The sequence below is a fragment of the Hippoglossus stenolepis genome, chromosome 7 (genome assembly GCF_022539355.2).
Source record: "Hippoglossus stenolepis isolate QCI-W04-F060 chromosome 7, HSTE1.2, whole genome shotgun sequence".
Classification (NCBI taxonomy): domain Eukaryota; kingdom Metazoa; phylum Chordata; class Actinopteri; order Pleuronectiformes; family Pleuronectidae; genus Hippoglossus; species Hippoglossus stenolepis.
This window is the reverse complement of record NC_061489.1, coordinates 353,410-366,419: the sequence shown is the minus strand read 5'-3', so window position 1 is coordinate 366,419 and position 13,010 is coordinate 353,410. Positions and strand designations below refer to the sequence as shown.

The following is a 13,010-nucleotide window of genomic DNA, read 5'->3' as shown; positions in this document are numbered from 1 at the left end:
CAGAGACAGCCTTGACAAAAGTCACTAATGACCTTCTAATAGCTTCAGATCAGGGATTTGTGTCTGTCCTCGTTCTGTTAGATCTTAGTGCAGCATTCAACACTATTGATTATCAAATTTTATAACAGAGACTAGAACAATTAATTGGCATTAAAGGAACCGCCCTAAACTGGTTTATATCCTATTTTTCAGATCGATTCCAATTTGTGCTAATTAATGATGAGTCATCTGTGCGCACCAAAGTTAACCACGGTGTTCCACAGGGCTCTGTGTCCAGGAAAAGAGACCACCTTTCTCCTGTATTAGCTTCACTGCACTGGCTTCCGGTTAAATCAAGAATAGAATTTAAAAGAGCACTGCGCTCCCAGAATTCAGGCTTACTCCTCGTCCCTAAAGTCTCTAAAAGTAGAGTAGGAGCCAGAGCTTTCAGCTATCAAGCTCCTCTCCTGTGGAATCATCTCCCACTTTCAGTTCAGGAGGCAGACACCATCTCTACGTTTAAGAGTAGGCTTAAAACCTTCCTTTACGATAAAGCTTATAGTTAGAGCTGGTCCAAGCTAGTCTTAGACCTGCTCAATACATGTTACTGACTTGATTTCTTCCCCAGATTCCCTATGCCTTATCGTCTGCCGATCCAGAGCGGCAACTGCGGCCACATCGTGGATTATGATGGTGGATCGCGAATCAGAGATCGAGATCGTGGCTGCTGATCGTGGACTATGATTACAAAAAGACTGCTTGATATGCAATATGTCTCCCCAGATACTACCATTACTGGCAATAATTCATCAATTCATTTACCTTCCATTATGCTACAAACTGTTCTAATCAATGCTGTAAATACTCTTATTTTTCAGATGTTCTCCATAACATTTATTATTTGTTGCATTCTCAGACTGAATAGATGTGTTTGATTTGATGCAGCACTGACTTAACTTGATGCATGATAGTCCGAACACAATGCTTGCTGGTTATAATTTTTGGCCGAGTTCTTCCAGCTCTGCAAAGCGTCACCAGGTCCTGTGCTCTCCTCCAGCTTTTTATTTTATTTGTTATTATTAACCTTGTTAATTATTCAGAAACATTCATATATAAACATATACACAAGTCCATACTTATGGAGTATTATTCTCTTTGAAACTAACATACCAAACATATGTGTCTGCTGTACAGTATGTGGCCAAACAGCAGCTAAACAGGGCAAACAGTGTGTCAGGTTCAATCTTTAAATCATAAATTTTAGAATACCATTTAAAAATATCGTGCCAGAAGATGACAATCTTAGGACAAAGCCAAAAGGTGTGGCCTAGAGTGCCTTTTGAAGATTTACAACTGTCACATATATCAGATACATTAGGATACCGTATATAATATTTTTCTTTGGAATAATGTAAGCTATGCATGACTTTAAATTTAATCAACTGCAACCTGGAATATATTGAGCCCAAATGGATCTTCTCCATCCCCTCCCTCCACATCTCATCGGTCAACTCCACACCAAGATCTGCCTCCCAGGCAGATTTTATATGTTCTGATGAAACAACAGACTTATTAGCAAATAGTAACACAAATTTTGAAAAAAGATGTTTAGAATTAGGATGTTCTTTCATTAAAACATAAAAAGGGTGTTCCTTTGGTGTGTTTTAAAAGTTTTATATATTATTTTTTGACAAAATGTCAAACTTGTACGTAACGGAAGAGTGAGCTTGAGGTAGGGTTTCTTTCAGCTCCATATAGGATGCAGAATTATTATTTATTTTATGTCTGCAATAGTAGTCATTCCTTTATCCTTCCACTAAATAAAGGCCTGATCAGATTGAGATGGAATAAAATTATGATTAAAACAAATAGGAGAATGTAACGAAGGTATAAAATCCCCAGTTCTTTTGGCTTTTGTAGGGGGGTCTTGGCAATACGATGTGTTTTATACCCCCAGACAAATGGCATTATTATTGAGTCAAGTTTTCTTTTAAATGATAACGGAAGGTTAATTGGAATATTTTATAACAAATACATAAACTTGGGGAGCAACACCATTTTAATCGTATTTACACGCCCTATAAGAGATAGAGGCAAAGTCCTCCAAAAATCAATATCTTTCTTCAGCTTGGATTAGTTAAAGTTTCACCAGTGGAAGACTTGAGTTTAAGAATGGACCTACCTGCCTGTGCACCCTGCAACTGCCTGGCCAACAATTTACCTGGTTTATCATTCAATTCAGTTTATGTATTTGCTTATTAGCCTGATCACTCAAAATTATGTTATATTCACTCTTCAATTTTGTAATGTAATATAGATCTTTCATGGACCGAGAAGAATAGTATGCCTTCTCTGCTTCAGAGAGCTGCACCTCTATTTCTGCAAGGCGTTTACGCCTTTCCTTCTTCTTCCAAGCTTCATATGAGATAATTTTTCCTCTTACCACAGCCTTAAAAGATTCCCATAAAATAGAATTTGAGACGGCCCCATGATCATTGGTTAAGAAAAAATCACTCATGGCTGCCTTTATATAATCGTTAAAATAACTGTCTTGCATCAATAAATGATTAAATCGCCAAGAATACGAAGTTTTGGGTTAAGACCAATTAAAGGACATGGTAAGAGGACTGTGATTGGATATTAGGATTCCCTGATATTAGTTTGTAATACATTTGAGATCAGCTTAGAGTTGATAATAATGTTTTATGCACATGTGAGAAAAATGTATATTCTTTATCAGCTGGGTGCTGTATTCTCCATATATCTACTAAGTTAAAAAAAGATTTGTCAAAGTGCCCACTGAATTAATAGACGGCGGAGGGCGTGTAGAAAGGCGATCGATAGGGATCTAGGTAACAATTATAGTCACCGCCTATAATTAAGTTAGTAGAATTCAGATCAGGTAATAAATTGAAAACCTTCCGAAAAAAGCCAGGGTCATCAATATTAGGACTATAAATATTAAGACAAGTGATAGGAATATTATTGATGCTTCCTGAGAAGATCACATATCTACAATTAGGGTTGATATTTAAGAAAGAGATTTCTTAAACAAAATAGCGATCCCCCTAGACTTGGATAAAAATGTAAATTGATAAACCTTTGAAAACCAATTTGACCTGAGTTTCTTGTAAAAATATAATGTCAGCAGACAGAGATTTCAAGTGTGAAAACACCTTGACCCTCTTAACTTGACTTCCAAACCCTTTACATTCCAAGTAACAAATGTTATTGTCCCCGTTTCAGAAGTAGGCGTATTTCTAAGCCTTCCTGCCATAGTAAACATATAGGACAAATATAACACAAACAGTAGCCTTATCACATTTTAAACCTTCCCCAGTCTGGCACATATAACATACCCCATTCCCACCCTAACCCACCTTTAGGCTAAACAGTTTGGCCATGCCCCCATCTTCTTAGGGAAACAACAAGGCAGCAATATGAATTCACCACATCTTCACCCATGTTCAAAACCAATGTGGTAACCAATATTTAAGCTTTTTTTTGCTCAGCTTTAAAATAAAAGACTTGTTTTTAATCACCCTATCAAATGAAAATGAATAACAAACAAAAGAGTGTCTCAGACTATTACAGATACCAACCGATTAGTCCATCTTGCAGCTCACTTCTTTTAAATTTCCAAGCACATGAGTTTGTAGCATCAGCTGGAGGGTAAAGTGTTTGCAAAACCCTCTGCATCCTCCAACGCACAGGTTGGCAGGGAAGTATTGCAAGCCAACCTAGACAAAAATCGAGTGACAAGTGACGAAGTTTTTCCAGGTTGGCTTGCCATACTCCCTGTCCTGGTCGCGGTGTATTTCCGCAATAATTGTCCGTAGTCGTTCTCCTTCTGACGTCGGTCGAGGTTTCAGAATACGGTGGGCTCTATCCACTTCTACCACCCTGGAGAACGCAGTCTGTTCGAAAGGTTTTATGATCAGTTCAGACACAAAAGCCATAGGATGTCCCTTCACCGCGCCTTCTGTGACTCCCACAAACTTCAGATTCAACCATCTGGAGCGGCCCTCCAAGTAGTTCAACTTCCAGCGGAGAACGCTGTTTGTACGTCAGTCACAAAGATACTATTGAACTCCAACCTTATGTCGATTATATATATATATATCAATTCATATTATTGTGAGCAGAGGCTGCCACACACGCAGTTACGCCATACATCACCGGAAGCTCTCCCGCATTTTTATTATTTTGTACTTCTACTGTGGTGATTCCTAAAGAAGAAAAATGTATCTGTGTTTAGTCATCTGATAATGAATTTCAGCTTCTTCTGACAGTTAGTGTCTGTATTTACACATGGCCACTATACGGTATAGTTTTATTTTTCAGCTGAAAGAAAGTTATCATTCAACTTCGCTGTTCATTGTTCTTTGTGTAAAACACGGGGATTTCCAAAGCACCGGTTACATCTGCAAAGAAAAAAGCTGATCACTGTTCTGTCTCACTGTCCCTATAAGAAGTAAAAAGTGTCCGACTTGACGTGTGCGTTTTTTACTCCACCCCTGCAGCCACCGGCAGATCATGTCGGCGGATCAAGTCAGACACAGTCAGACCAAGTCCATCAGGAATGCATCCTAATGTGACGTCCCATAAGCCTACAGGAAGTTTGCCTTTATTTTGAAATCTCTCTAAAACGCTCTTGAAACGTATTGCTTTGGAAAAAAAGGCGCAACGCGAAATGAGTGGGGGCTAGTTTGACCCGGTTTGACCGTGTGTTTCCGGTTGAAGGCTGGTTTGACCGTAGTCCATCCACAGTGTTTGCGGACATCCGACACACACAGTAAGCACAGCAAGAGGCCACACAATCATGTCCTCGAAACAGAAACTCACGTGGTCTCTGCGCCTGATCCTGCCGCTGCTACTGCTGTGGGGAGAGGGGCATCGGTGTGCCGCAGTCCGTCCGTTGCTCGTGTTCCTTATCGATGGCTTCCGTTATGACTACATGGATGACTTGCAAAATCTGCCCGGATTTCGAGAGCTTGTGGGCAATGGGGTGAAGGTGGACTACATGACGCCGGACTTCCCCAGTTTATCATACCCCAATTACTATTCATTAATGACAGGTAATCATAATCTTGTAATATGTTTGCCGATAGCACCGACACTAACACTTAAAGTAACTGATGATACTTGTTGCACAGGAGCACAGGATTACTACTTTTCTCAGAGTAGATGTTCAGGTCAGCTTATGGTGATCAGCAGAACTATGACCTTGTTCTCTCAGTGTATCATCAAGAATACATAGACACAAATACATCATTTGAAAAACAGTTTCTTTTAATCAAAGTGTAATTATAATATTATACATCAATATCTACAGTGTAGATCACAATAGCCCTTCAATGAATTCAAATTGATACAAGTGCAAGAGGGTCTCATTACATTTGAGGTCTGTTGCAAAACCCTCTGACCTGACTCTGAGCTAGCACTAATAAGTTAAACCTTACTTATTAGTCATTGTCAAAACACAAATTATGAACAGTAATTGCAACTAGAAAACCCACAGTATTCTTATTACAAAGGGGATTATTATTATTATTATTACTTTAGAACTGTCTCAAACTAATGCTCAAAGGCAATAATATTCCCCTTTTAATCCCTGTCTACAGCATTATGCATGTGAGATGATTTACATACATTCATCTGACAACAGCTGTATTCTGCGATTATTGTGTCTTGCAGCAAAACGATTTAGAAAATCATGCAATTTCAGGAACTTGCTCGTCTAGACTCCACACTTAAAACACCCAGATTGCTCAGTCTATCATCATCCATGATAGATTGCGGGTATGTCTTAACCAGCTTGAGTGTGGAAACGCTGCGTTCACAGGAAGCAATATTCACAGGTATGTGATGGCAACTTTGCATAATCTGAAGAGTTTGTGAAATACCTCTTTAAAAGGTTAAATGATTTTAGTGAGTTCACTAAACTCAGTAAAATCTCCAGTGAGATGTTACTTTCCTCTCTAGGATTCTTTTCATTTGGTGTACCTCATGTTTGAGGTCTTCTATGTTGCAATCATAAATAGAAGCAAATGAAAAAAGAGCTTCCCCTTGGCAAAATGTAGCACTTGCTAGATTTAACGCTTGGATTCCCATCATTATTTCACTGTTTGGTTTAAGAATCACCTCTTTAGCTCACTGAGCATGTTATCAAGCACTGGGTAGAATTTGCTGGCACGAAAAGTGTCCCTGGTCTGCTCAGAACGCTCACCTACACACGGCATGACAGTATGTCCATCTAGCGTTTTGCTCTGTTTTGTCTTTCTTTTTGGAATAGGTTCCGTCTCCTCATTACATTTTTCAGCAGTTTTTACTTCTGAAAACTTCTGTCCAGATTCCTTCAAAGTAGGATTCATCCCTGTTATTTTGAAAATGCTGCACAAGGTTTTCAACTAGATCCACAGCTGAACATAAATCAAGAGAGGGACTGCAGAATATCAGAGAGACATCTTGCATCACCAAATTAAGGTCAATGAACTGCTGGTCAATTTGAGCGACAAGGCCCCGTGCATCAACACTTTTATCTTCGCTGTTTTCTGCAGCTACTTCCTCAAGGACACGGATAATAGAAGGTAGTCTATCAAGTATGGTATGGCAAGCTATATGCCGGCAAGCCCACCTTGTCTCACTCAATCATTGAAGCTCTCTGGGTGCTCCGTCATACATTTATTTCTGTGTGTTAGGCCACTTGGTGTGAAAATATCATTACATCATTTAGCTGACGCTTTTATCCAAAGCGACTGACAATAAGTGCATTCAACTATCACAATCAGGTTTTATTGCCAAGCAGGTTAACACATACAAGTAATTTGCTGTGGTGTGTTTTTGCAATTAAAAATATAAAAATAGGAAACAAAAATTAGATAAATAAAAATAGTGAGATCTACTATAAGGATCCCAGGCCTTATTGATGATGCCAGCAGCAGTCAGGAAGAAATGGCCCGCAGCCTCCTGCCAGAGGGAAATGGCTCTAAGAATCCATGTCCAGGGTGGGAGGGGTCAGCTACAATCTTACCTGCACGCCTCAGAGTCCTGGAGACGTACAGGTCCTGGAGAGAGGGCAGGTTGCAGCTGATCACCTTCTCGGGTGAACGAATGATGCGCTGCAGTCGGGCCCGGTCCTTGGTAGTGGCAGCAGCACACCATCTGGCAATAAAGGAGTTGAGGATTGACTCAATGATGGCAATGTAGAAGTTCACCATCATCGGCTTTGGCACATTGAACTTCTTCAGCTGACGCAGGACGTACATCATATGCTGGGCTTTTTTGGTGAGGGAGCTGATGTTCGGCTCCAACTTCAGGTCCTGGGTGATGAAGGTGCCCAGGAAGCGGAATGACTCCACGGTTTCCACTGGAGAGTCACACAGTGTGATGGGGGCAGGCAGGACTTGGCTCTTCCTGAAGTGTTGCACTCCAAGTTGTTGTCACTGCACCAGATGACCAGGTGGTCAATCTCCCACCTGTAAGCAGACTCCCATCAAAGATAAATCCGATGAGGGTGGTGTCATCAATGGACTTCAGTAGCTTGACACACTGGTAACTGGAGGTGCAGCTGGTGTACAAGGTGAAGAGCAGAGGAGAAAGAACACAGCCCCGGGGGGGATGCGGTGCTGATGGTCCGGGGGTCAGAGACATGTTTCCCCAGCTTCACAAGCTGCCTCCTATCAGAAAGGAAGTCTGTGATCCACCTGCAGATGGAGCTTGTCCTGGAGCAGAGTAGGGATTATGGTGTTGAATGCAGAGCTGAAGTCCACAAACAGGATCCTGGAGTAGGTTCCTGGGGAGTACAGGTGCTGGAGGATGAAGTGGAGAGCCATGTTTTTCGCATTGTCTACACCAGCCATTCCCAAACTTAAGAATGCCGCGGCCCAATTTGAAAACTGAAAAATTTGTGCGGCCCACCCACACCTTTAATCACAACTATATGATCTACACACAGGACTAGAATCAACTATTACCATACATATTGTTATTTTGCTATTTTATTTAGTGGCTTTATTATGGAAGGTTGGTGTGTAGTTCCTGCTATAAGCAGGGTGTTGGTTGGGACTCTTGTTTTGAAGGGGTTCTAACAGAAGTGGGTTCTGTCGGGGAGAGACGTTTTGGAAGAGTGAAGGAAAATAAACGGGTGTGTTGTCCCGATTCAATAACCATCTTTCGTGTCCTTTTTCGGCTGATGCCTTACAGTATAAGAGAACAAAACGCTCGGCTACAATATTATTCATTTTATAGCAAAAAGAATTGTTTATGAACGTAGGCATATGCAGTGCAAATCCAATAACATCCACATTTAAGCGTAACAATTTGCAAAGCAACCAATGTTAAAAAAACATGAAGTGTAAATAGTGTATCGTTAAAAATATATTCTTACTGTTTGTATAACAGAGCACAACAAGAATATCAGGGAGAAGAAAAACACATTTGAGGCATAACCAAATATACTTGAAGCGTTTAAGGCCCCCCCCCCAAAAAAAAGAATCGCTCGCTATCACATGTCCATAAACTGACATTAACACTGGAATTCCTCTAGTCTGACACCTCAAGCAGTTTATCTCGATATTGAATCACATATCGCGTGAAGTGACATTGTTTCACCTGTAACTCCCCCGATGAGAGGGGTGATGTTGTCGCGTAGCTGGCTCCGATGCTCTCTTGGCGTATTTTTTAAAGATGCTCGAGGCTTGGATAAATATTGTCAATGTTTAGTTTCTAAATGGCGGCGCACTTTACATGGCCCCAGGGTCTTGTTAGCTTGCATCGCAGCGCACAGCACACACACAGGCTTGGGGGTTTTCCTCTGGGCCTGCGACAGATACTCACTTGAGTCCTTTCTGCGAGTCCTCTTTTTAGTTTTGAATGATTCAGTTTGACTTTCTGATTCCCCTTCGTCATTAGCAGCTTTCCTCTGCTCCACTTTGCTCGACCCAGCTCACAACAAAGTTCTCCCTCACCTATGATTCCCCCGCTAATGATGCGCTCAAGTGTTAACGACACCTGCTATATAGGTCAGATAAAATAAGAACAACGTGGAATTTAAATCTCATGTCTTTGTTTCATTACCTGTGATGATTACTTTTTTTTAAATCAATCATAAATGTTTTGTGGTAATCAACACTTACTTACAAATCTGAAACTTTTTAATTTATTTATTTTCTGATGACCTCTCACGGCCCACCTGCAGTGGCTTCACGGCCCACCAGGGGGCCGCGGCCCACACTTTGGGAATGACTGGTCTACACATCTGTTGGCTCTGTAGGCGAACTGTAGAGGGTCTAGCAGCATCCACACATCTTTAGTCTGCGGCAAAAGATGTGTAGACTTTCTGCTGTCCTGAAGTCATTGAGGAGCTCATTCCACCATTTAGGACACTGCACAAAAAGCAGAAATTTCGCCCCAGCAAACGCCTGTAAACACCCCTAATTCCTGGCAGTTAGTGTCTTTTCACAGCCTGTGAAGTCCACGTTCACCTGTGGGGGGGCTCGAGAGGGGGGAGTGCCGCGGAGCAAAGGTGTGATCTAATTAGCTTATAAATCGCAGTGAAACCACTCGTGAGAACTTATCTCACTTCACCATTGGATGAAACCACAGACCTTTGAAACAAAAAGTCACTTGTGATTGGCTGGTAGATCTGTTGCTATTGGTCACCCTGGGTCATTATAATATACACTTGAGTTAACCCCTCCCACACAATAATAATAATAATAATAATAATAATTAATACAGTTATTATTACTAATAATTTATTTATAATATTAACTATTAGTAAGCCTATACCAAAAGCACTGCAGTTACTGAAGACTATACATATATTCATGTGATGCTTGATGTTATATGTTGTACATATTGTAGAGGCAACAAAAAATTACAAGGTACATGTTGAGTAAAAGCTTTATTTACATACAGCACAAATATTGTAAAAACACAACTGGCCTAGCCAGTGAAAAACTAATCAGGTGATGCTTGAAATGTCTCTTAGTCGCCTCAGGGTCATAAGTTCTTGGTGGCACTCTGTCTGAATCTGCTCCAGTGTGTAGACGTCTAAACATGGACAATATTTATCCAAGCCTCGAGCATCTTTTAAAAATACGCTGAGAGAGCCTTAAGTATATTTGGTTATGCCTCAAATGTGTTTTTCTTCTCCCTGATATTCTTGTTGTGCTCTGTTATACAAACAGTAAGAATATATTTTTAACAATACACTATTTGCACTTCATGTTTTTTTACATTGGTTGCTTTGCAAATTGTTATGCTTAAATGTGGATATTATTGGATTTGCACTGCATATGCCTGCATTCATATACAATTATTTTTGCTATAAAATTAATAATATGTATGATTCTAGTCCTGTGTGTGGATCATATAGTTGTGATTAAAGGTGTGGGTGGGCCGCACACATTTTTCAGTTTTCAAATTGGGCCGCGGCATTCTTACGTTTGAGAATGGCTGATCTAATGAATCTAATCTTACACTCTTCCTTCTCTGTCGACTCCTTAACTTTTCAATGCTGCTGCAAGAGCTGCAAGGTCCGGTTGGATGTACCAGAAGTTCCTTTATACTGGCTCTTAGTACGACATAGTACAGGCAGCTGGAAAACAACATGAGTAACATGAGTATATTATAAATAAACGGAAATAGCCTCGCTAATTCACCGTTTGAAGATCCACAGTAAAAAACACAATTACCACACAGTTACTTCCATACAATGGCGTCATTTTCCACACTGAAAATCCAGACTTGCAGCCAGAGCTTCGGCCGAATGTGCAGTGACTGCCTCGTTGTGGGGGGATCTCAGGCTGTGAAAACACAATGATGACATGGATCAGATAAAGTAAACCTAGAGAATGTATTTTATACAGCACAGCGCCTCTCTTCTTTAATCTTACCCTTGCTCCGGTTTGTGACGCCTGCCATTTGCCTCAGAGGTGTGAAGATGACGGACAGTTTCCTATAAAATACAACAGGACAAAAAGTCACGTTTCTGAAAAAACTTAACGAGAACAAACTCTTAAGTTTACGCAGTTCGTACATATTTAAACATACACTAGTTCTGCTCAAGCACTCGATGCCCCCGCTTCATTCGTGAGGCTGTGATTGGATGAGCCCTCTAACTTGATGACGTTGACGACTGACGTGGCATCTTCGGGAATGGACGTATTCACGTGCTGAGTGTGATGTTTTCAGAGTAAAACTTCATATATGACCTTCTCACTTTTGAAGCAGCAGTTATAACAGTTGTTATATTGTACTTTACATTTATATAGAATGAGTATGAGGCTGAGGACCAGTTTATTCTTTCTGGTGTTAAGTTAATGTACTTACTGATTCTTGAATGCACTTATTGTAAGTCGCTTTGGATAAAAGTGTTGAGTGTTTTAATGGAATACTGGGAAAGTTTAATAACAACAATAGGACAATTGAAGTCCAAATTACGAGGCAATTTCAGCGGAGTCAACAGCTTAGAATGCTTAGGTGCTGAGTTTTTCCCAGTAGTTTGTGAGGACAAATGTTTGGGATTTCGTCACGCGATGACACAGCTGATATGCTTTATGTGAAGCACAGTGTTTTGTTGTCAGCAGAAAGACTTATCTTAGAAAACTGTACAGTGGTACATGTTGTACCACTGTACACCTGGTACCCTGAAAATTGTATCACTGATTACACTCATTATAGCATACTTACTTATATAAGGCAAATCTATTCAAGCTACAATTTATGATTCTATAATTATACTAAGCCTGATGTATTTATAGGAGAGATTTTCTTAAAAGGGAGTTAGTACCTTTTAGTAAAAGATGTAACCTCTGCACCACTGAGTGAATCTATCCTGATTTGCATTTGTTAAGATCACAGTTTTGTCATTTATCCTACCGATTATTTAGACAGCTTCTCTCTGATCACCCTTGATCAGCTGACCAAATTAATCTCATGTTCTAAACCAACAACTTGTATCTTAGATCCCATTCCTACAAAATTACTTCAAGAAATTCTGCCCCTAATTGATAGTTCATTACTGAACACAATAAATCTGTCATTATCATCAGGATATGTACCACAGTCTTTTAAAATAGGTGTAATCAAACCCCTTCTCAAAAAACCCACCCTAGATCCAGAGGTTTTAGCCAATTACAGACCAATATCTAACCTCCCCTTCCTGTCTAAAATCCTAGAAAAAGTTGTAGCCAATCAGCTGTGTGAGTTTCTCCAGGAAAATAATATATATGAAGACTTTCAGTCGGGGTTTAGAGCTAATCATAGTACAGAGACAGCCTTGGCAAAAGTCACTAATGACCTTCTAATAGCTTCAGATCAGGGGTTTGTGTCTGTCCTCGTTCTGTTAGATCTTAGTGCAGCATTCAACACAATTGACCATAACATTTTATTACAGAGACTAGAACTAGTTAATTAGCATAAAGGAATCTTTTCTGATCGCTCCCAATTCGTGCAAATTAATGATGAGTCATCTGTGCGCACCAAAGTTAACCATGGTGTTCCACAGGGCTCTGTGCTCGTCCCAATTTTATTCTCATTATATATGCTTCCACTAGGAAACAATCAGGACACACTCGGTAAATTTCCACTGCTATGCGGATGACACCCAGTTATACTTGTCAATAAAACCTGAACAAAGTAATCAAATAACTAAACTCCAAGCATGTCTCAAGGACATAAAAACCTGGATGACCCGCAATTTTCTCTTATTAAACTCAGATAAAACAGAGGTTCTAATACTTGGCCCTAAACACCTTAGAGATACATTATCTAATGATATAGCTGCGCTAGACGACATTGCCCTTGCTTCCACTGAAACAGTCAGGAACTTGGGAGTGATCTTCGATCCTGATTTGTCCTTTAATTCACACTTAAAACAAATTTCTAGGACCGCCTTTTTCCACTTGCGTAATATCTCCAAAATCAGACATGTCCTTTCTCAAAAAGATGCAGAAAAACTAGTCCACGCCTTTGTTACATCCAGACTTGATTATTGTAATTCCTTATTATCAGGCTCCAGCAGT

At 40.1% G+C, this 13,010-nt stretch overlaps 1 protein-coding gene across 1 annotated transcript in view; it reads left to right on the top strand.

The window, feature by feature from the left end:
- The first annotated feature begins 4,662 nt into the window (after nt 1-4,662).
- The window catches only part of enpp6 (ectonucleotide pyrophosphatase/phosphodiesterase 6), a 62,968-nt gene continuing 54,620 nt past the window's right edge, over nt 4,663-13,010 (top strand). The window contains exon 1 of the mRNA XM_035161091.1: nt 4,663-5,057. Coding sequence (XP_035016982.1) covers nt 4,802-5,057 — 256 coding nt within the window. The 5' untranslated portion in view covers nt 4,663-4,801. The remainder of the gene's footprint in view (nt 5,058-13,010) is intronic.